The sequence below is a fragment of the Lutra lutra genome, chromosome 7, assembly GCF_902655055.1.
Source record: "Lutra lutra chromosome 7, mLutLut1.2, whole genome shotgun sequence".
Taxonomy (NCBI): Eukaryota; Metazoa; Chordata; class Mammalia; order Carnivora; family Mustelidae; genus Lutra; species Lutra lutra.
This window is the reverse complement of record NC_062284.1, coordinates 105120647-105145900: the sequence shown is the minus strand read 5'-3', so window position 1 is coordinate 105145900 and position 25254 is coordinate 105120647. Positions and strand designations below refer to the sequence as shown.

Below are 25254 nucleotides of genomic sequence, written 5' to 3'. Positions count from 1 at the left end.
TTTTCCCATCTGCTCTCTGCATAAGCCACATGGTTATAGAGAGGATTTGCAGGACTGTTATCAAGAGCAGTAATTGTCTATACACAGTAAAGGGAGCTAGCTGGCTCACACTTCCAGACTCATGTCAATGTTACTACATCATGGAAGTTTCTCCCAATCATTTCCCTCCCCATCACTTAACCAGTGCCTCTCTTCTATTTCCACATGGCCTTGTATCTGCCGTTGTTGGCCCTAACACACTATTTTGGATGTGTTTTCTGGTTTACCACTAGGCCATGAGCTCAGGTCTTTCATCTTTGAACCCTTAGGACCCAAATAGCTAACTAGCTCCTGGTGATCTCTGTAAGATTTTGCTGAACACATAAATAAAAGAAGACCAGTTTTCATCTTCTAGAGGCCTAGGCCCTGAGAATCCAGTACCATTCAGAAGACTTTGAAGTCATACAGTAATTGCTGTGTTTGTCATTGCTCGGTTTATATTCCCCAATTCAGAATTCACCCTCAAGGCTTGCTACTCCCTTCCCAAATAATTATATTAGAAAGCATTACCTGGATGAAAGTTTTTACCCCAGGGGGGTGGTCATACCTGGCTTATTAAGCAATTGGACCACATTTAGTGGGAGAGAGAGTAGGTTCTGGAGAGAGAAAGTAAGAAACCCATCCACTACCACTTACAATCTGCAGCCTATACCACTTTCTTAACTCCTAGGACAAACCCTGTGCTCAAAGGAGGTGCTTGGAGACAGGAGAGAACTTGCAGACAATTCTGTCTCCCTTCCCTTGGTATTCTAACACCTGGGATCTCAGCTTGGGGACTCAGTGACTTCTCTCTTTTAACCTCCCGACAAGTGCATAAATTTATTGTGTTGAATTTGTTTCTCTATCAAGAAAGAAGGCCTTTATGATTGTTACTTTTAGAGAATTTTGACTATTTTAATGTAAAAAAATACTACTAAATTTTCTTAGTGAATGTAAAAATACAAAGCAGAACTCATTGTGCTCCCAGAAATACATTAAATTGTAATTTGTTCCAAGGTGGGAAATGACTTTGTGTAGTCAGGATTTGCCCTGTTCTTGGGACACAGTGATTTTCAATTTAATAGTCAGCTTTGCTGCAGTTTCAGGGGGAAAAAAACCCCACCTTGGTAGAGTATAACAACAAATACTTATTTCTCAATTACTTTTCATGTCAGCGGATACAGGGCTGCTTTGGCTGGGCTCTGCTCATTCTCCCACAGAGACTAAAAGGGCAGCTCCTATTTGGCTTTTTCTATTCTAATGACAGAGAAGATGAGCAGAAGAGGTTAATGGGACCTTGTGATGCCTCTTAAAGTTCTCCTGGGAGGCAGCCTACTTCACATCTCTCTGTTCATGTTTGATTAGACCAAGCAGGTCATATGGCCAAGTCGAAGTCTTTGGAGCTGAGATATGTAATGCTTTCATGAAGAAGTGATTAGAGTACCTGGAAGAACAGCACAGCATCCACCAAGTTCATGAGCATTGTCATGGCCTTAACAACGGGTGGGGGTCAAGATCCATACTGTACCTTACAGAGCAAAGATTCGGGAGAGAAAGGGAGCCAGAGTTAATCTCTTTAAATGATGGTAAAAAAGCAAAACCCTGATGATTCTACTGTCTGCCTCTTTGGTTGCTGTCCTATAACCTGATTTCCACACATCTGTATTCCTCTCCTGTTCTCAGGGGATGATGGAACACAGACTCATCCTGAGAACAGCAGCCAAGAAAACAGAATCAAGGCTCGCTGCCGGTCTTGCACGTCCATGGTTCTGAAGGCTGTCTGGGGACTCTTGATCATCTTGTCAGTGTCATCGTCTTGGGTTGGAACCACACAGATTGTAAAAATTACTTACAAGAACTTCTACTGTCCATTTTTCATGACTTGGTTTTCAACAAACTGGAACATTATGTTTTTCCCAGTCTATTATTCCGGTCATCTGGCCACTGCTCAAGAAAAACAGTCTCCGATGAAAAAGTTCAGGTAGGTTTCATGTTAAAGGGCCAGTGCAAGATGTTTTAAAATAATTTTATGAAACTGCATAATTTCTTCTCTGTGGCATGATGAACTGAGTTGACCAGGGGAGTGTGGAAAGCCAGGATCTAAGGTTGGTAATGAATACATGAGCACTAAGAAAGAGAATCAGCACCCCCCCCAAATTACTGAATGTCTGTCACATGCCAGGCACTGTGCTGGTGCTTTTGTAGATCTTATCTTAATTCATCATCACTGCTGGTAACATGTATCTTTTAAGCAGTGTTATTATTCCCATGTTAACACAAGAGGAAACATGTTTAGAAAAGTTGAATGACTTGTCCAAGGTCACACAGGTCTAAAAAACAGGATCTAGATTTAAATCCAGAATTATCTCTGAAAGTCATGCTTTAAGGGAATACCCCAGTGGCTCAAGCCCAGAAAAGAACATGTCTTCATAAGATTAATTGTTACAAAAATATTTGCTCAATATTCAGGACACTGTGGTACTTAAGCAGATAAAATGATCTGGTTTCACAAAAAAGGAAGTTTGGCCCTAATGGTTTAAAGATTATTTATTTATTTATTTTTGACCAGGGTCGGGGTTGGGTGGTGGGCAGAGGGAGAGAGAATTTCAAGCAGACTCTCTACTGAGTGGAGAGTCTGATTCAGGGAGCCTGCCACAGAGCTCAATCTTATGACCTGAGACCATGATCTCAGCCAAAACCAAGAGTTGATGCTCCACGAACTGAGCCACCCAGGCAGGCCAGCCCTGAGGTTTAGAAGATGCTGTTCTTTGCTGGTTGGGAGCACATGGGACTTTCACTATTGGTTCACCAGCTATGAACTTGGTAGTGCCACGGTTCTAGTAGTTGTTCTGTACTAAACTCGGCTTCTGCAGCCCTGTCTTGGAGAGCTCAGGAAGCTGGCAGGACCAGTCTTGCCCAGCACTCGATGAAGGCAAAAGGCAGCATTTGGGTCAAAGAACCTTTGCTGACAGACAGCTTCTCGAAGAGGAAAGGCCTAGAGGAAAGGAATAACTTCCAGGACAGTCACTCTAATCATGGAGACAAAACAGCAGTCAAGACCTCAGTGGATGGCAGTGGGAGAGGGACAGTTCTCTACACCCACTTACTGTTCCTTGGCAGAATGACAACAAACTCACCTTGGAGAAGCCAAAATCACCTTTCTTTCTTGCCCCGTATTTCCTGAAAAGAAGTGCATTAACAGACTATTCTTAAAAACTTAACAAACTGCAAAGAGTCTATCTTCAACTTCCACTTTCTATCACCAGCTTAGAAGCACCCAAAAATATTAAAGTCACACTGTGTGCTGATTTTCCACGGTATCCATGACTATTCAATTAAAATTAAGCAAAACCTATATAAAAGTAATAAATGTTTTCTGGTTTGGAGGACAGAAATAAGCCTTACACCTGTTTGTAATTGCTAAGGATACTTTGTATTTGATTCCCATCAGATAGACATGATGTTGGGATACAAGGTCTTTTTTAATAACAATATTTCATAAGCAATTTCAGGGAACAAGAGTATCAAACTAAAATTCTCCCTGTTTGAAAATGGCTTATCCATAGCATGCATGTTCTACTCCAATGCTCCCGTGGTTTAGATACACCTGCTGATAAAAACAAGAGTTTAGTATGGGAGGTTGTACCTCAGAACACCTCAAAGCATGCCAAGTTGGCTTTATTTAAGATAACACATTTACAAGAGGTTGTTGCTGACAGAAATGTTGTTTCGGGAATCAACTTCATCTCCACCACATCCCTTATGTCTGACTAACTCCGAATTTATCAAAACCTGTGATTGGACAAGACACCTCCACCTGTGAGTGCAAGTAGGTTGAAGTTGGCCATGTCTGAAACCAAATCAAAGAGCTATTATTGTTAAGCAGAAAACATGGTCTTTGAAAGGAATATTCTCCAGAGGGCTCCTCCATAGGAGAGGTAAACATTGCCAGAAAATTCTGAGATCCTTCATCTTATTTTCCTTGTAGACTCATTAACACCATCTGCCAAGAAGGCAATTCCCGGAGCTCTCATGGCAGAACAAGGGGGAGAAGAGAGTTAGTATGTAAGACTGGAAACAGAATTTGTCCCATAGCATCAGATCCTCTGACTATTTTCTTTTCTCTTGAATGGTATGAAAGAATTTTCAGTTCTTTTTCTTATCACTAACATCATGACTTGAGCCAAAATCAAGAGACAGACGCTTGAATGATGGAGCCACCTAGGTGCCCCAATGTTGAGCATAATTAATTTACTAGTGTCCCCAGCTTCTAACTTCAGTCCAAATTTGCCACCTGTCAGTGCCTAATGCCTAGAAATTCTGATCTCATCATCCCAAGGAGAGACTCACTGTGACTTGCTCATCTATAGACATCCTATCTTTTTCTGAATTTTCACATTTCTGAACACTTTAATGCTTAAATAACATAAGGTCCTACACACATGACCAGGCGTTTGAATGGAAAGCATTTTTAAGTTCTGCTATGGCAGGGACAAACGGGGAGAAGGTTGACAGGCAGAGAAGGGAAAAAGAGGGGACCAATAAGGAAGCCAACACGGTGGATGGGGGAGGACCACGTGAAAAGAACAGTCTCTGCCCCTCCCCTGACATCGGGGAAGAAAATTCTCCCTGTCACTGTGCCTCCCTGCGGGGTCAGAATGTGTGCTCTCCCGCATTCAAAGTCTTTGCTTGAGAGCACTCAACGGAGCATGACAGTGGGCTCTGGGAAGGAAGAACCCTCCCTGGCCAGGGCCAGCGATATGAAAAGAACTCCTTTCCTTAGAAATGTGTTTGTTGTGTTTCTTCATCAATGTGTATCTCAAAAGCCATTTAGCACTTGTAGATGTCAGGATGAGCCCATGACTAGCAGCTCCAGCTCTCCCTGGCTGACTTTCTCACAGAGCAATTTGTGAGACAGACAAATTTTTTTTGTGTGAGGACAGAGAGATAGGATCCCCTTGTGCCAACTGCTGCTTGGTCTGTACGTGGCTCCGATTCAGTGTCTCTCCACGGCTGTGGGGCTTAAGAGATTCCCCTCCATTTCCCTGAGCAGGTGTGATTTCTGTTTGCTTTACAAAATACTTTGTTTTTAAGTTATCTTACCCCTTTCTGGATTTTGTCTCTTTCAAGTTAAAAATTACTTTTGGGAAATTGCATTTTTATTTTACAAAAATCCTTCTGTTTTAGTTGTCTCCCGCATCAAAAGTAAAACTGTTACACAGGTTTCTATATGTGCATTATGCATTTTTAACCTCCCAGGATTCGCTGGCTTACAATTCCCAGCATTCTCAGCTGCTTGGATGCAGTGTTTTCCGTGAGACTTGACATTGAAGGCCATACTCCTGTGCTTAAGGCCTCACCACTTTGTCACTCCCTCTCTCCATGTGGCCCTCCATAGGATAAGTTGCTTTATATGCGTGGGGCAAACATTGGCTAGAGATGATTTTGGTTTGTAAAACTTTGAGGCACAATTGTTTCTTTTCAGAAAAAGCCGGAAGAGAAACAGTGCTAGTACTAACTAGAACCATGTAGATTTCATTACAACCATGCAAACATCAGTAGCTTGTTGCTTTCAACAAGGTAGTTATACTACTCTTGAAAATACACAGCCTAGCACAGGATAGTTGCCCAGTAAATGCTTGGATGTTCATGAACAACTGAGTGGAAAAAAATAAAGCTGAGTTATCCCAATGGTGAGTCTGTTTTCAGTCCATAGTCAGACAAACACTGTTATTTTATCACATCATTATTGCCTGTCTGTATCACTAGTTTGAACATTTTTATTAAAATGGCCCCTTGAGGGCACCTGAGTGGCTCAGTTTGTTAAGCATCTACTTTTGGCTCAGGTCATGATCCCAGGGTCCTAGGATTGAGCCCCACATCAGGCTCCTTGCTCAGTGGGGAGCCCACTTCTCCCTCCCTTTCTGCCTGCTGCTTCCCCCTGCTTATTCTCTCTCTCTCTCTCTGTCAGATGAATAAATAAAAATCTTTAATAAAATAAAATGGCCCCTTTGGTTAAATAATCAGTTTAGTTAGAAATCAAACAAAGGAAACATTTAACCGAAGTGAATATTTTTACACAATAAATTCAGATAATTCCTCCAAAGCAACCAAATGTATGTATAAACATACAACCTGAGTTTAATTTTTAAAATTTATTTGTTTTACCAGTTTGGGGTCATCACAGAATCTTTCGTCATTTTTTTTTTTTCCTGTCTTAGAAATGCTAGAGGAAAAACAAATTAGTCAACTGGACAGATACATTAAAAAGAGGTCTTGCCCCTTAGGAAAAATCAAATCCCCAACCGTGTGGCTCTCCACAGTTTGTGGGGTTGCAAGCTGTCTCTACCTGTTCACACAGTCGCAGCCCTCTTGGTCCTGTTGTATTCACCCCCTTGGGGAAGAGTCTTCTCTCTTGTCTAATAGCTGGTAATCCTAGAAACTACTCATTTCTGTATTTCTCCAGACTTCTCTGAGAATGTTCAGCAGCAGCAGATTGGCTGCCCCAGCCATCTTGTGAGAATATCTAGGTAGGAAAGGGCCTAGCTCTGCACCTGGGGGACGTGGGCTCTTGTCCATGGAACCCTTGCCCCCGTTGTGCTCCATAGGTGGGAGCCCTGGGTAAGTAAGTAAGTTCAACCGATGAACAATGGGTGTTGAGTGTTTGTGTTCTTACCAGAAAATGTCTGTCAAGAGTTTTACAACCCAAAATGTGTCACAATTAGTACCTGACAATTAACCTCTTTTTCTTTCCTAGGGAATGCAGTCGGATTTTTGGTGAAGATGGTCTGACATTGAAGCTCTTTCTTAAAAGAACTGCTCCCTTTTCTATTCTATGGACTTTGACTAATTACCTGTATTTACTGGCTTTAAAGAAGCTGACAGCCACGGATGTCTCTGCTCTGTTCTGTTGTAACAAAGCCTTTGTCTTCTTGCTGTCGTGGATCGTGCTGAAAGACAGGTTCATGGGAGTGAGGGTAATGGCACACTTGATTCGATGTGTGAGGCCGCCCATAATCGTAAATCCTTGGCATCGGAGAGCTCCTCTGTTTCATGGAATTTCTGTCAAACTTTCCCCATTGGTTCTGAGTACAAATTGGAAATTGAAGATGTATTAGGACATGCAGGCAATTACAGTATCATGAAAGGATAAAGAGATGGTCTCCCTTGGGCAGTCAGCTGATTTCAACAGGAGGCCCAAAACAGACCAGGGAAAATAAGTTCTTTTTTTAGAATTAATGGTGTGATCAACTCCTTCTGTCCTCAGGAAAGAAGGGTCTGAGAAAATTAGCCACCTTAAAGGTTATGATTTTTTTTTCAATCAACATATGTTGGGACAACTCCCTCATGGTTTCCCTCCCCCCGACCCCAAGATGGATTTAATTAACATTGGTGTAAGTAGATAAGGTTCCCAAACAGTAATTAAAGTCACTGGTAATGGCACAATGCTGTTAAAAGTGGCTCTGAATCTCGGGTGACTAATCTAGAAATGGAACGAAAAGCAACAATTTGTACTTTGGGATAACAAATCCTTAATTGAACCGTATTAAACTTCCATCAGCCACTTCAGTTCTGAGTTTATTCCTTTCAGAAGTAATATGGATTTGAAAAAAAAAAATCATTTTGTATTCTTGTTCTAGGTTAGATTGATTGAAACCCATGCAGCTCTAAGGAGCCAGATCTCATTCGTTTAACCTGGCACGCCACCGTGATGAAAACATAATTCTTTAGAAAGAGGTATAAATGGAAAGCTTTTCCCAGAAGATAAACATCACACACTTACTTTTCTCTGAAAGAGAAGTCCCAGACTGGATTTGAAGCATATATTTCTATCAAAATATTGTTCTTGTTACAATGATATCAGGTCTCTGGCCCCTTAAATGCTGAAGTGAATACTAGAGAGAGAGTTGATGACAGCCATTAACCCTTAAAACTTTTTTTTAGTAGGAAATTCTGGTTGTATCTTGGGAGATGTTGCTCGGAAATTCAGAACTGAAGCCTGACACAAACAAGAAGTAGAAAGCTATGGTAGAAGACAAGATGAGAAACTCTGAACTAGACCATGATCCATTACCATACCCAGTTGTGGTACCACACTCTCCACCATCTAACTTAGATTTGCCATCCAAAGGGTTTAATGTTTTTATATGGAGAACACTGGTACTGGCTGCTTACCATCAGGTACCCTGACCAGTCCTTGAGAGCAGGGATCATCCCTATATTTGTTTACTGCTCCATTCAGGATTAGCTTCATAATTTGTGGGGCCCAATGCGAAATGAAAACACAGGGACCACTCCATTTTTTTTTTAAATTTTTAAAGCAGCTTTATTTTTTCCCCCAAGTTTTTATCTAAATTCAAGGTAGTCAGAAACTAATGAGATATTATACATTGGCTAATTAAATTTAAATTTAAAAATACATAAATAAATTCAAGTTAGTTAACTTATGGTGTAGTATTGGTTTCAGGAGTAGAATTTAGTGATTCATCATTGCATATAATACTCAGTGCTCATCACAAAAAGTGCTCTCCTTAATGCCCATCACACTTAACCCATCTCCCTTCACACACACGCCCCCCCATCTAGCAACTCTTCTTTGTCCTCTAGAGTTAAGAGTCTCTTATGGTTTGCCTCCCTCTCTGTTTTTACCTTATTTTATTTTTCCTTCCCTTCCCCTATGTTGATCTGTTTTGTTTCTTAAATAACACAGGGACCAATCCAAAAAAAAAAAAAAAAATCTATCGATAACTTGAAGGCAGCAACAGCAGAGCATGAAACCAAGGGCAAGGCCCTTCTAATCATGGGACCCTATGCATCTGCAAAGGCCATATGCCCATGAAGCCAGCTCTGCCTCTGTCTGTAGCACCTAGAATAATGCAGGGGACAAAATAAAACTCAGTGATATTTGAGGATATACTACATAAATTCATGCTTATGAGATCTTTCTCTTTTCTATCTGCCAGCACCATGGATTACTCATGAGAATTTAGAAGGCCTTGTCAGAAGAGAGGGAAAAAGAAGAGATTTAGGGGCTTTTCTGCCCTTTCAATGGCATCTGAATACCAAAAGGGAATCAATACCTTCACTATTAGATTTACCAATGAGAAAATCAATTGTATTAGAGTGAATGAATGCATTTAAACAGGGAACTTACTCTTGCAAAATGTCCTATCAAAAGAGGTTCAGTGTTTACTTGAGATTTAAAAAACAACAACAGCAACAAAAACTCAGCTGTGTAACTTCTATTTAAATCACACATTAAGGAAATCTGCCTAGAGACTATAGACCATCACTATTCGAAAATAGACATCTCTAGTGGAAGGGTGGTCCCCAATAAGGTGTCCACATCCTCATTCCCAGACTCTGTGAATGTGACCTTATGTGGAAAAATGGTCTTTGCAGACATAATTAACATAAGGAGGATGCAAAGAGGAGATCATCCCGGATTATTTAGTTGATTCTAATTCCAATAGCAGATATCCTTATAAGAGACACGCACAGCAGAGACACACAGAAGAGAAGAAGGCAATGTGAGCAGAGAGACAGAGATCAGAGTGAAGTGACATGGCCACAAATCCAAGAAACCTGGGACGGCCCCCAGATCCTGGAGGTGTCAAGGAATGTATTCTCTCCCAGAGCTGCTGTTGGGAACATGGTTCTGCTGGATTTGAATTTCTGGCCTCCAGAACTGTGAGAGAATACATTTTTGTTGTTTTCAGTCACCGAGTTTGTGGTAATTCATGACAGCAGCCTTAGAGAACTACTACAGCATCTGTAAGTAGTAAGACCCAAAAGGAAAAAAAAAAATCATTACATAGCCAATGAGTTGTATGTACTTGTTAATAAGTACATACGTAAGACATCATAGATAGCAAAATGGTAACATGAATGTCAAGTATGGTGGAAGTCAGATAGTTTTCTTTTTACAAACCACAAAATGCTTTGCTCCTTACTGGGAAACACGAGGAAGTGTTTAATGCCATGTTCCAGAAAAACGTCAAGGTATAATTTTGACGATGCGTGTAATCAGGCCATGGGATAGGAAAAGAACCACAACATCTTCAGCATTTTGCCTTTGACAGTCTCAGCAATTCTGTTTTTTCCTGAGACATATTGAGAACATGTGTAATTGGGTCATCTGAAAAATTAAAGGAGAGCTCACAGAACACGGACAACGTAAATGCCATTTTCATTGCCTACATCCAGACGGGATCAAATCAGTGCCTGTGCAGGCCACTGCACTTGGACAAGTCTTTTTTTTTTTTTTTTTTAATAGTTCAAGTGCTGCTTTCGGTCATCAGATTACAATTGGTATATTTTACTCATTCTCAGGCTTCAGAAGTTTAGAGATAGATTGCTTTTGGATTGTAATTTTCATTTGACCCGAAGGATGCTCGCGTTTAAGATGACCACATTCCCTATTTCTATTTTTCACATCCAAATGACACCCTAGACAGAAGGAAAGATGCTTTAAGTTATAAAATTGGTAAACATGTGTTTCTCTGGAGCCCCAGTTGGTACAAGGAAATTGCTCACGGAAAAACAAATTCTGTTTTATGAATAACTTATTAATACTTTGTGTCCTTAGAATATTGATTGCATTATCGATGGAAAGGTAATTTGTTGTACATTCAGTTTGCTATCATAAAATCATTTCAGCCACTTCACTGGTAAACATTGGTGTGTTAAAACCTCTTTCATGAGTAGTCGATTGCAGCCGATAATATGATCATCCCATGGAAATTAGTAAACTTTTTACAAAGACCTTTTTTTTTTTAATTGCACAAATGTTGGTGAGAATCCAGCTCTTTACAGCTTTGAAGTAGGGTGTTTTCCCATCTTCAAGATCCTGTCTTGTTTAGCTAGAGCTCCTCAATTCCCGAAAAGCCCCTTAATTTAAAAAAAAAAAAAAAAAAAAAGTTCTCCTCAAAGAAAATAAACCACTGGCTGGGGATTTTCTCCTCTGTCGCTGGTATTGATTGCAGTCCAATCTGAAAAGTAACTCATCTTTTAGATCTTGTCCCTCTCTTATTTTTTATATTGTTAATTGAAAATTTCTTTCATTTTTAAATTTGCTTGAGTGGAGGAAGACAATTGGTGGGTGGTGAATGGTTCAGCAGACCCCAAACTTCCTTAGCAGATTTAGGAAATGAATTTATGTCTCTTCGGCTTGACACGCACATATTTTTCTAGCTGTAATTGGGTCCCTATGCAGCTAACTTTCCAAACTGTGGCTCTTTTGGACACGTTCCAAGATCCACCACGGACCGACTAGGGTATGTCAGTTAAACGGAATCTTTCGCTGCTTAACCTGCACTTCTCTGAATTCAAATTGGGCTCCAGAGTGCCCTAAATCAGGACACTGGAGCTAAGCTATTACTGACTTGTGCCAATACTATGCATTTAGAGAAAAGTCGAGATAAACTTTTGTTTCCACCCTGCCTTTGGTTGACATTTATGTCTTAACTGTGCAATCGTGGGCAGTGCAGAATCCTCTATCCAGAACCTTTATGCTTCCTGGAGGAGGCAGCAGAGGATGGGTACTGGCATTCATCCTTATCATCCCCCTCTTGGCAAGAGAAAAATTCGTGAATACAGGGGGAGAAAGCTGAAGTGGAATGCTCTCCAATTTTACCCCCCGCAAGGAATCCGTAACCCCTTAATGAGATACCATCAATAGATCTGCTCTATCCTCTAGGCACACCCTTTAGTTTTTCCATCTGGCCGTTCTTTCCCTCGTTTCTGTCCTGGTCTCCCTTGGAGATAATTTTCAGATGGATTTTATTCATATAAAAATAGATGTGTGTTGAGAGGTGGCGGGTGGGAATCTTGGTTTGGGGGTCTGCACAACTTGGTTCGACCTGTCCCCAGGCACCCTCTGCGCGCGCACACACACACACACACACACACACACACACACACACACAATCCGTATGGCTATACTCTGCCCTCTGCCCACTTCTTTCATTTCTCACACTTCAACTCTTGTCCAATTTCACTGGATCTGAGGAAAACAGATGGTTCACCTTCATGGAACCTTAAATGTAGCATGTGGACAAGCTTAAGGATTCTGCATAGCCTTGGTTTTCCTTGAAAATGGACTCTATTTAAATAACTCAAAGAGAACAAGAATGATCATCAGTGCAGTTCTCACCAGCCAAGCTATTAATGTGTATCCCACCTTCAGCTGGACATTTAGTCTTGGACTTGAGTACAGCCCTGCCAGCAGCATACCTTTGAGGGTCTCCATGCTAGAGGCTGCTGTAGGTTTGCTATTCAGGGATCCATTGTGAGTCAGGAGAGCTCCTCCATGCTCACCCAGATTTAGAAACACTGTTAACTAAGGCAAATTAAGGAAAGTTATTTCAGTTGCAATTAGAAAGAGAAGCAATTAAAGGTTCACCTCAATACACTGAACCCTCGAAGAGCTGGTATCGCTACACAAATAATAATTCTGGGTGCCATTTTGTCAATGGGAGAAACTGTGAATGTAATGAGGTTGGTGAACCCTGACAGAGATCAAGAGAAGGGCCAGACCCTTGTGGTTTTGAAGGCCTGAGACAAAAATAAATAAATAAATAAATAAAACGACGAGACAAGAAAGGAAAACAGCCAAAAGCCAGATGTTCCTCTAGCTTTTATGTGTACAGATGAATCCTTTGAGAGGGGACAGAAGCCTAGCTTTCATGCAGGGTCACATGTGGTCAATAGCACAATAAGATTACTGAATGTTTACCTCCAAAGCCATCTTTGGGCTTTAGGAACACACTCAGCCAGCCTTATGGTGCCCCTCTGATTAGCTCTGAATGTTGACAGGAGGCTCTCAGAGGGGGCTGAGCCTGCGGAGGAAGGTAGCTGGCTCAGGAGGAAATGTCCCTTAAGAGGTATGCTGGGCAAATGAGCTAACGAAATCCTCTTCCTTGGGGTGCTCGCCCCAGGTGGGCACACCATGACATGAGAGGCCCGAGAGGTTTCCCAAAGCTGAAAATGAGGCATTGGCATTGTTGTGGTTATTATGGTTACGAACATGCTCACCCAAACCAGATTCAGGGAATGGCAGCGGTGAGTCTTCTGTCTTATTTAGACACTCTGGTTGGTTATAGGGCTGGAATTGGTGTAGGTTGGGAGGAGAGCCACAGAAGGCACATGAGATGGTGTCTTCTCAGCAGAAGCATCCTTCATCTGGACACTCAGGTGCTCAAAGGCATTTGGGGGGGGGGGGCTGTCCCTATGTAAGTGTGCACATAGGAGCACTTCTGACCCAGGATTTCAGGCACAGGCTTCCGGCAGGCACACCTCCCATGTCCCAAGCCCAAGAAGAATCATTTTGTGTTTTTTGTTCAAAAGAACAGACTATGAATCCTTCCTTGGTAACTGATCAATTCTGAAAATACCTGTGACTCAGATCTGTGCTTACACTATTTATTTTCTGAAAATTCAAAAAGTATCTACTCTGCAGTTGGCCAGTGGTGCCAAGGAGAGCCACTCTGGGATCATCTGCATGACCACTCCACTAAGCCTCCCCACCACCGCTCACCCACAGCCATTTCCCTGCATTTCCTAGAATTGCTGAGCTCTCTTCCCTGAGTTCCAGATGTGTAGATAAGAAACACATTGAACATGTCTTAAAACAGAACCACACACACACAAAAAATGTGGAAAATAATTTAACTTCTCTTTTCCTCCCAGGAAACCTATAACACCTATAAATTACAGTTTATACCATAGAGAAGAATTTTTCTAACATCTCAAATATTCAGATTTTCATGCTTTGAGAAGCACTGCACTGTCTGGCGCTCCAATGTGAAAAACGCTCCTCTCCATGAAGGCAATTGGAGGAGACACTGCTGTAATTGATATGTCAACTTAAGTGGTCCAGCTAATATTTCCACAAGCACTTGAATATAAAATGTAATGGAGCTCTTTAAAAGGCTCATCGCAGTTGTAATTTTGAATTGCTATAAAATTTATAGTCTTTGTCCATACCCAATTCCTATCTTGGGAATTTATAATAGACATAGTACACGTATATATTTTTACTAAAGGTTGACTCAGAAAAGGAAGTGCTTCTAACTGAAGCCATATCCTGGCAGCGGCGGGGGGGGGGTAAATAGTATTAAATGGTCATCGCTTTCCAGACAGCATTCTTGTTTTTGCCTCTTTTTTTTTTTTGGATAAACTGTTTGTTTTCCTAGTTCCCTAAACCTAGAATTCTATATTATGCATAATTGCCTAAACCCAGATATTATGTATTATAGAATAATTTTAATAATTTAAATATGAAACAGTACATCATGTTAAAGTTCATTATGATTAATACTGTATTCTAATAACCCTTTCTTGATCTGAACAAGAAAACGCAACTGACGCTTGGCTGAAAGAAAACAATTATTGATTCAAACTTATTGTCCTACAAGCTCAGTCTTAGGAGGGAAATCTGTTTGTGGACATGAACACTTTGACCCATGAACATTATTTAAACATGAAAGCAAATCAGAAAATGCCAGCGTCTAATGTGCCTTTTCATTTCTCTGAAATCAGACTGCTCAAAGGATCATTGCAGGTCCTGGGCTGAACTATAAGTCCCCAAATTGAAGAAAATGATAACCCTCACAGAATTTCCAGGTCTAGATAACCCTCTCCCCATGTTTATTTATGAGTCTATTACTTCTTGTTTGGAAATTTTCCTTGACACCTCGTGGTGTGTGTATTAGATTCTATTCCCTCTAGTGAGAGGCAAAGCTTAACTAGAACACATGCCTGGGAGCTTTAGAGAATATGATATTCACTCAGCAAGAGAAACGCCTCCCATCAAGCAGCCTCCTGGAAAAACGCTTTATGAAGACGGTTTTTCACTGCTGACATGTCAGCGTCTGTTCTCAAGTACTCCTGCTGTTTTTCATAAAGGAAGTTTAGTATGGAGCTAAGTCTGAAACCAACAGTGCACTTGCTTTTGGTGGTCATTAATAAAAGAATTGCTTTAGTAGCATCTAAATTCTATGTGTCATCGCTATCATACTCTTCACTGGCCTGGAGGGTGTCTACAGTCACATGTTGAAGAGCTCCATTTTGTTGTAATAAATAATGCACTAATAATATTCGGAAGTGCCAAAAAAAAGTCACATATGCAGAAGAGCTATCTTGGAGGAATTGATTTACTTGGGAATACTCAGAACTGAACCTTAACAAAATTAACCACCAGGTGCCTATACATTTCTTGCAAAGCTACATACATCTTGGTTTAAAAGTCAGTGAGACTATTTCACAAGGAAATGACATATTGTTCCCCATCCTGGGGGCCGTCATTGTACTGTTTACTATAGCTTTGAAATGTTTTCCAGTGGAATCAGGTCAAGATAATTTCAGAAACAGGTGCAAATCATCATTTCACTCAGGGAGCGGACCCCTGTTTTGAATAGATCCAGGATCATATCAATTTATATTAAACCATTATTATTTTAATCAAATGATGAATATTTCACTTTATACAGTTAACCCTCTAGAGTAATGGGATAAGTGTATCTTTTTGTGGTTAATTTGCATGTAAACCAAAGGAAGAGCTAGCTTCCATTTGACACACCAGCAGCCAGTGCAAACTCAACTCCCTCCTTATAAATCACTGGGAGAGATGGCACGCTTTCCTTTTTTCCCCTTGGCCTAAATTTTGTCTCTTAGCTGCACCAATATTATGTCTACCTAATCAAGTCCTGTTTATGTGTCAATCTTCAAAATCATGCATTGATCTGAGGAGCTGATGAAAATGTATGCTGAATTGTTTGAAGCAAAAGAATACACTGTAGATAAAAATGCTCTGGAGGATTAGGAAATCCTATTAAATTTATTTCACCAACATGTATATTAATCTCTAAGAAGTTGAGCTAAAAGATTAAACTGCAAGTGCTAGCCCTTAATTAGAATGTGAGCAGCTTTTATATTCTCTGTCTGGATGTCTCATGAGCATACTGATTTCTTGTTAATACTGACCCTTCCTGCATTGAAACAGAGATGTACGAGAGGTAATTGGGTTTGAGGAAGCATTTAGCAACTCTCATGAAGTCTTCAATTGCTTGCCCTGAGATATGGAGGCATCAGGATTTTTTTAATCTCTTTGCGTTCTATTTGACAGATAGTCGCTGCAATCATGGCCATTACTGGCATTGTCATGATGGCATATGCAGATAATTTCCACACAGATTCGATCATAGGAGTGGCATTCGCAGTGGGCTCAGCCTCTACATCTGCATTATATAAGGTATGTTGTGCCTTTTTTTTTTATGTCATTGGCTGTCATTCATAGCTTAAACTCAAGTAATAAAGGAAGCCAGGACAACGAAAGTCTTAGCTTGAGAAAAAAAAAAAAAAGATGGTTTAAATAAGACTAAGTACCATATACTGGGTACTTGCTACATGTTGGGCACTTGCCAGAAGTTTTCACCTGTGTTGACTCAACTTTCTGAGGCACAGGCACTTACCCCCACTTTCCAGATGAAGAAACTTAGGCTTAAAAGATTAGTAACTTGCCCAGGGGCCTACAGCCTAAATCTTTAAATAGAAAGATTTAAATTCTGACTGGCCACCTCCCAAACCCATGCCCCACACCTCTGCCCATCCACAGTCATCAACCAGTTGCAGCAGGGGCTGAGAAGGATCCCCTCCTCTCTTTAAGGTTCTTTATGTTAACTGCCTACAGTCATTACCTTAACCCAATGAGGTGTTAAAAATTACAACCAAGCTGTCACTCGTGAGTTGACTGCTACGTATTAACCCGAAGCCACAGGAACTCCTGTTATTAGTGAAACGAAGGGCCTCCTTTCCTCTCTGATGGATACTCTGGGTCTGCACTATGTACTTACCACTCATTCTCTGCTGGAGCTGCCTGTCATCAGCGGAAAATCTATTCAGTCTTTGCCCCTGACTTCAGAAGCAAGGTCTAAGAGAGCAGATCTAAAAGGTTATCCCCAAAGCTCCACTTTTCAGAGCCAGCTTTCAGGAGGTAGCTAAGGCACTGCTCCACTTTCACCTCTCTTGGTGTTTCAATGAGAAAATTCTCTGTGAAAAGCAGGAAACGCCCTTCGCATCCCTCCTGGATGCCTGTTCTGATTATTCACCAACACTGTGGCTCCGAGGGCACTGAGTCTATTTCCATATTGACATTTCCTGGCCCACTGATTCTGTGACAGGCTTGACAAGTTTTCACTCAATTGCCATTAGTGTCTAACTGGCCCCCAATTGAAACTCCTCTGAGGTGTCTAATGAGACCAAAGAACAGCACGTGGTCAAGTTCTCTTGATTAAGTCTCTCAAGAGAAAAAAAATAAGTTCAGTTGAAATTAAAAGCAACACCTGGAATTGCTATGTGACTGGGATGGCCGTCTTTTCAAGAGAATTCTCCTGACCATGTCATAGATGTATTCATCCTGGGAGCAGTAACATTTGCAGGCACGCATAAAATCAAATGTGCGCCGTCGGAAAGATCTGCTTTGTTCTATGTTGTTTGAGGATTAATATAGGAAGCAGAAGGGTTATAAAGCCAAGAACTATCAACTAGACCCCTGGCTCCTCCTCAGCCCATTGTGACTTTATGTTGGCCATTCATACCTCCTTGCTACCTTCTTCTGTACACAGATTTATATCCAGAAAAAAATTTTTTTTTTAATCTGGAGAATAAACACAGTATTTGTGAAAATAAGTTAAGCTCAGAGAGAAAAGTGCTTATAAATCCAAGGCATCATTATTACATCTCTCAACAACATAATGATCGTCTCTCTGTCTAGTTTAGTTTTTGGTATCTGTCAGATTATGGGTAAAATGAATCCCATCCTTGAGGGGAAGAATTGACGGCATCTCAACCCTAAATTTTCCTGGGTTTGTCTACACGCTTAGTAATCATTCACCCTATACCCATCCCTGATGGTGGTGTTTAACACAGTGGCTGCAGTTGTTTCCAACATCGTAAGGAATTCATTTTATGGCATTTGCTGTTTCATGTGAAGACAACAGGGCATCTTACTTATCTCAATGGCCCATTTACTGTTATGGAGACGATGGGGAAAGAAGAAATAGAAGATAAACTCTGGGTTGGTCAGTTCATTGTGTAGAACTTGCCTTTTTGCTCTAGCCAAGTCTCTAACTGTGTGGCTAAGGAGTTTCTTTCCCAATCCAAGGTCTTGTTCAAGATGTTTCTCGGAAGTGCCAACTTCGGTGAAGCAGCACACTTTGTATCCACGTTGGGTTTCTTCAATTTGATCTTCATCTCTTTCACCCCGGTCATCCTGTATTTCACCAAGGTAGAGCACTGGTCATCATTTGCAGCTCTGCCTTGGGGCTATCTCTGTGGGATGGCCGGGCTGTGGCTGGGTAAGTGGCCCTGGGTTTTGCCTTCCATTCCCTACATCACTTTTGACCTTTCCTTGGACTAGATAAATGAACATAGTAGGGTTATTCCCTTGGGGACCTTTGTCCTCTGTTTCCCGAACTTACTTAAGGTTGGCTAATGGTCAGAAGGTTCTTTGCAGGCTATTGCTTGTATAGATCACAGATGTTCAACTGGTATATCTCCCATGAAGTAAGGTGTGAGCTAGAGGCCTAGACCACTCTGATCACCACTGGGCTTCAAACAGCCTTGTCCATTCTTCATGTTGTACTGTATGATGTCACTGTGTTCCAGCATAGCATGGTGCACCAGGCAGAGGGAGAGAGGAGATGGTACATTCAAGGTACTCAAAGTGGATCAAAATGGCTGGAGCACCAAGTGCAGGAAGAATAGGGAGGAAAAAAGGAAATGACATTCTGGAAAGAAACAGGTCATGAAGGAACTGGAAACCCATTAAAGGGAGTAAATCCATTTAAAAATCTTTAAGCAGAGGAGACAGGTTCCCATCTACATTTTAGTCATCCAGCTCTAGCTGTGTATGGAGAATGAATTTGAGATAGGAAGCCCTCAGCAAGCAAGAGAAGGCAGAACTGGACTTGGTCACCCTGCTAACTAGGTTGTGCCTAGTCGGTGACCAAGAAAAAAATCACCTGGAGTCTTTTTAATGTTCTCTCTCCAAATTCCCCAGACTCAAGGTGGTCTGCTTCACCTTAGCAACCAGGGGACTGTGACTTTCCAGCTGTGCTGCTTCTGTCACCCACTGTAAAAGGAGCCTGAAAAATAATGAGCCCACTCTTGTCTCCCCAAGCAGGTGAACAACAGTACCCGCTACATGACTCAATGTCCCTTTACTCAGAACCAAATGACTTTCATTCTGCTCCTCTGTCTTCACCCTTCCCAAGGATAGCCCCCTCTGCCTGATCCCCATTTTCCCACCACACCTGACCTGCAGGATGTCTGCCAACTCTCAGCTGACCTTTATCAAGGTGGCATAATCCGAAGCAGCTTTGCAGTTCCTGGGAGAAAACCATTGGCCTGGTTTTCATTCCCACAGAAGCCTTGGGTTATCTTTTCTCTACTTTGGCCCAGGCTCCTAAGCAGGGGGTGGGGCAGGGGTCTGAGACCAGAGAAGGATCAAATGTTGATTGTTGGTCTTTGAATTATACTTTTGAAGTCCAAAGATATGTAGTTATGACCTTTCATAACCTCTGCTAAATTGAGTAGAAATCAATAGCAATGTTTCCATAAGAACCAAACATCCTAATTAAAAGTGCCTCGATAATTTCCTGCCCAAAATCATGTATGCATGATCTCCAGCTTAATGCAAAGTAGCCCTTCACCAACATATATCCCTTGGCCTGGTCCATTCACCTGACATGTCTGTGTCCCACTGAAACTTGGGTGAGGCCCCATGCTACAGATAGCATATTGAATTATATATCCTTGTCCTTAGGTTGTCAGAAAAATGAGTAAGTGTTCTACCTAAAGAACTAATTAAAAACAGACAACACATTTCAGTGAAGTCACCTGATTTTGCTGAGTGGGAAGGGCTCAGTTCTCACCCAAATACCAGTACCTTCAGTCTGCTGAAATAATCTAGTTCAGCCGATAAAAGAGCAGTACAGGAGATTAGCAGAATCTGTGTAGGATTGAATACCTTCCTGACTTGCTAGAGTGTGCCGTATTTGACTCCCTGAGTCTGCAGAGAGAGTTGAGGGGCTGGAATAGTCATTCCCATTGTAGCTCTGCCATGAAGGAAAAACAATTATTAACTTTGGAAGGTCCTCTGCCTTAATTGCCACCACTATTGTATGATAATTATGAAGGAGCCCATGTTTTATGAAAGTTCAACCCACTGTCTCTAACTACCAAATACAAGTGACTCCAGATAACTAAGTTAGTGGACTTAATTAAGGCAGGGATTATAAATAGCAGTAGAAGAATAAACACTGTCCTGAATGGAATAGTTCTAGAACCATCTTTGGTTCTATAGAGATATAGGTAGCATGGTTGAATCATTTACACAGAGATCTCTTTGAATTGAGGACCATTCCTAGTTGTTAATATTCATCTCTCTAAACAACCCCTAAAAGAAACACAGTTGAAATCCATTAAAATAACGCTATGTAGGGGCACCTGGGTGGCTCAGTGGGTTAAACATCAGAGTCTTGGTCTCAGCTCAGGTCCTGATCTCTTAAGACCCAAACATCCTGATTAAAAGTGCCCAATTTCCTGGCCAAAATCAACCTAGCCAGGAACCATCATAAAACCCAAATTCCCAGTGTGGAACCTACTTGAAATGAAATAAAATAATGCTATGTAGTTTATCATTGTTTTTCTTTTTTATCATTGTTTTTCTTTCAAAAACATGTATTTTTGATAATTTTTGTAGGGGGTAGATGATTGTTTTATATATATATATTTTTTTTAATTTTTTTTAAAGATTTTATTTATTTGACAGATACCGATCACAAGTAGGCAGAGAGGCAGGTAGAGAAAGAGAGAGAGAGGAGGAAGCAGGCTCCCCGCTGAGCAGAAGAGCCTGATGTGGGTCTCGATCCCAGGATTCTGGGATCATGACCTGAGCCAAAGGCAGAGGCTTTAACCCTCTGAGTCACCCAGGCGCCCTAAAGAGTTTTTGTTTTGTTTTGTTTTTTAAGATTTTATTTATTTGACAGAGAGAGACACAGCAAGAGAGGGAACACAGCAGGAAGAAGGAGAATCAGGCTTCTCACCGGGCAGGGAGTCTAATGTGGGGCTAGAACCCAGGACCCCAGGATCATGACCTGAGCCGAAGCAGACGCTTAACAACTGAGCCCCCCAGGAGCCCCCCTGTTTTATATTTTACTAAAAAGATCCAAAATATTAATTCAAATATATCTAGTTATACCTTCCTTTGGTTCTGTGGCCCTGCCCTTGGATAATTGTGCACAAATCAGGATGTGGAAAAGATCCCTGGGGTTCAGTGCATTACATTGAACACACTTTCATTTGCCTCTATGATGCTCACCACGAGAGAAAGGAAATAAAACAGCATAGGCCATCCTTGGATAGAGCTTCGTTTAGGCGGTCACAGGAGAGCCTTTTCATTATCCAGGAATATGGCATCATACAACAAAGTAACAAAGGGAAAAGGTCCAAACTTCAAACAGTCCTCTGCTCCCGACCTCTGGCTGGCCCCAGCCTGCCTTTATAGCGCTAATAAGCAGTGTCCTGAATTGTTTCACTGCTTTGGATTTGTTCTCAATGCCCTTTGCCAGCCAACTGGCAAGAGATCAGGCAGCCAAGGTGACAGAGGAGAAAAGAGAATAGACTGCTTCAATCGAGAAACTTGTGCACCTGGCTCCCAAATGAGAGGATTAATTGACCAAAGGTGCGGACTGTGTAGAAGGCAGGTTTAGCAAAAACACTGGTTCTATTATGGGAAGAAGGAAAGAGCCCGGCAGATCAGTTTCCCTTCATCCTCTGTATCCTCCTGTGTTTTTCAGCCTTCAACATCCTGGTGAATGTTGGCGTGGTGCTGACATACCCAATCTTGATCTCCATTGGGACAGTGCTCAGCGTCCCCGGAAATGCAGGTACCGGTCTCATTTGACAAGTGCGCCATCTCTTGCTTCTGTTCTTTTCACACCCTGAGTGGTTTCTTTGAACAATTGTGAATTATGTCCCTTGCCTTGGAAGATGTTTTTAAATATCGGGAAGGTGGCAGACAACAGAATAACTATGCAGCAGATTTAAAATTTGCAGCTATAAACACTGTTTTTACTCAGTCGTGCTTTTAGAATTAAATACCAAATGTATCATTTGGGTTTCATGTAATCTCCCTGACAACCTAATTTTGCGGTATTTTTAGAGGAAGTCCTGTCGAAACAAAAGGCATCCCAGCCGAGGACTCTCAAGTAAACGTCACTAATGAAAGTGTAGGAAACGTTCAGGGTGTGGGCTCCCCGTCAGACTATCCGTGGGGAACGGCAGAAGCTTCTCCTGGGGGCCAAGCAGATGGCCCGCTGGAATACATACAGGAAAAAGCAATTGGGCTCACTTTGGGGACAGGAAGAGAGGCTATTTTTCCAGGATGATCTTTTTAGCGAAACGTGTCAATGGAGCAAGTTATGAAAGTGAGGGATTTGGAAGACCATACGGTCCTAACTGTGAGATTCTATTTTTCCAAGTCTCAGGTACCCAACTTTCTCTGCCCCGGTACTCCTAATCAGCAGGTACTCATTGAGCCTTTACTGTGGGGAGAACTGTAGAAGAAACAGGGAGGGGGAAAGGATATTATTGTTCCCCTAAGAAACTTCCACCAAATTTGGAAAACAAGACCAACATACACGAAATAACTTAACACCCCACGGTGGGATATATTAGCAAATGCCAAATGGTGTGAGACAGACTCATAGGACTACCAGATACCTGGAGGAAAGACATATGAGTGAGGAGTGGAGTTGTCAAGGAAGTTCATTCATTCACCTAGGGATCCAGTCATTCAACACATCATTTCTAAGCACTTAGGACATGTCAGGAACAGTACTAATGCTGGTGAGAGTATGTATGTGTACTCTGAACCGTGTAGTATACAGAGGGAGAAAAAGAATTCAGTAGTTACAATGTAGAGACAGAATTGTGTTGATAGAGGTGTGTAATGAATGCTCTGAGAGCACACAGGAGGAGCATCCAGGAGGGCTTCCTGTAAGAAGCCAAAAGAGAGAATGAATGAAGGGATTTGCTGGATGGTGGGGATATGAGAAGGAATGGGCGTTCCATGTAAATGGAACAATCTAGGCATTACCAACAATTCCACTACTAGGTACATATGCTGAAAAAACAGAAAACAGGGACCTTAAAATATACTTGTATGTGAACATTCATTGCAGCACTTTTCATGATGGCCAAAAAGTGGAAACACCCAAATGTCCATCCACAGATGAACCAATAACCAAGTTGTGATACAATGGTCTATCATTCAGCCATAAGAAGGCAGGAAGTATGGGTACGTGCTCCCACATGGTTGAACTTCAAAAACATCGTGCTAAGTGAAAGAAGCCACACGCAAAAAAGTCACATTTGGTGTGATTTCATTTATATGGAATCTCTGGAACAAGTTAATCCGTGGAAACAAACGTCAGATTCCCACACAGGAATTGGGAGGTTGGGGAGGGGCTTGGGGAGTAACTGCTTCGGGGTAAGGGGTTTGAATTTGAAGTGATGGAGATATTCTGGAATCAGACGGAGGTGGCAGTTGTACAACACTGTGGCCTACAAAATGCCACTAAACTCACGTGAAAAGAGTTCATTTTAATTTATAGGAACTTCACCTCCATTAAAAATTCTTTAAAAAGAACAGGAGGTCCCAAAATGTAGGCATTAACAAACTTGGCCCATTTGGAAAATCCTCAGCAGCCCAATGAATCTGGAGGAGTGTGAAGGGATGCAGAGGAGAAGTTTCGAGAAATAAAACTGCAGAGGCAACTAAGTGAGATGACATGAGCCTTGAAGGAAAGTCTGACTTAGAGAGAAGAATAGAAAGCAAACAAAGGTGCCAATAGAATGATAGGGACAAAGGAAAGCGAGGAGTGGAGTTGTCAAGGAAGTTCATTCATTCACCTTGTTGAAAGAACAAGGGAGACTTTAGAGATTTCTAGAAGTAGCACTGACAGTGGTTATTTGTTCTCAGAGAAGCTTAGAACCAGTCCTAGCCTGTGACAGACCTGATTTTTCTTTCCTAGCTGTGGATCTCCTGAAACAGGAGGTGATCTTCAATGTCGTCCGCCTGGCCGCTACCATTGTCATCTGCATTGGGTTTCTGCTGATGCTGTTGCCAGAGGAGTGGGACGAAATCACCCTGAGATTCATCAACAGCCTGAAGGAAAAGAAGAGTGAGGAACATGTGGAGGACATCACTGATTCTAGTGTACACCTGCGGACCAGAAGCAGGGCCAATGGGACAGTGTCTATACCCCTGGCTTAATGAGGGACCCATTTTGGATGCACGTGTATGTATATTCTGTGAATATAGTAAAATTTTCTCACTACCTGTACACTCAAATGACAGTATTAATTCTGGATTTGGATAAGTCATAGGTGAAATCATGCCAAGGATAAAAGTTTACATTTATATGCTTATCAAGGAACTGGTGTAAATAATCATAATAAAAATTTTTTATTAAAATATATTCATCTTTGTTCTATTTCTTCTGTTTTAGAGGGAATTGCCTGCCCCTAATTTGCAAAATTTCCTGAAAACATGAGACTCTACTAAGTTATGGGTTTATCATGACCTTACCCTCACTGGAAACTGAAATGTTTTCGTTCCATCAGAGAAAGTTGCATAAGAGGAAAACACATGTAAAGGATATACACTTAATATATATTTAAATCCAATAAGACCCTTAAGTTTGAAGGCTGGGAAGTAATTAAATAACTATCAAAAGAGCATCTTCTATATGCAAGACTTACACTAGGAAAAATGAAGGCGTGAAGACAGAGAAGACTCCGTCTCTACTTCCAATGTGCTTAGAGTAGTATAGAACATAAGAGTGGTTATAAATATCTCTAATAGGAGGTAGACATTTAAAAATGGCAGAGGGGATAGAGCACAGCTCCACAGCACCTGACATGTTGACCACTTCTTTTTCCTGAAATATCCTCTCTACTTGACTCCCATACTGTTTCCTGGTTCTCTATCTGCCTCACTGGCTGCTTATCTAGGGTCCTCTTCCAAGACTGGTCTCATCACTGTCAACCTTCAGTGCTCGGTCTTCTTATCATCTCATTCCACACTCTCTTCCTCAGGGATTTCATCTACTCCCATGGCTTCAAATGTCACCCATGTGAAGATGGTTTTTAAAATCTTTATCTCCAGCC

At 41.5% G+C, this 25254-nt stretch overlaps 1 protein-coding gene across 6 annotated transcripts in view; it reads left to right on the top strand.

Moving 5' to 3' along the window:
• The window catches only part of SLC35F4 (solute carrier family 35 member F4), a 232213-nt gene extending 207693 nt beyond the window's left edge, over positions 1-24520 (top strand). For all 6 annotated transcript variants that reach the window (XM_047739087.1, XM_047739088.1, XM_047739092.1 and 3 more), the window contains 6 exons: positions 1702-1999; positions 6776-6995; positions 16145-16270; positions 18182-18374; positions 21879-21968; positions 24117-24520. In XM_047739087.1, the coding sequence (XP_047595043.1) occupies positions 1702-1999; positions 6776-6995; positions 16145-16270; positions 18182-18374; positions 21879-21968; positions 24117-24358 (1169 nt within the window). In that variant the 3' untranslated portion in view covers positions 24359-24520. The remainder of the gene's footprint in view (positions 1-1701; positions 2000-6775; positions 6996-16144; positions 16271-18181; positions 18375-21878; positions 21969-24116) is intronic.
• The last annotated feature ends 734 nt before the right edge of the window (positions 24521-25254 follow it).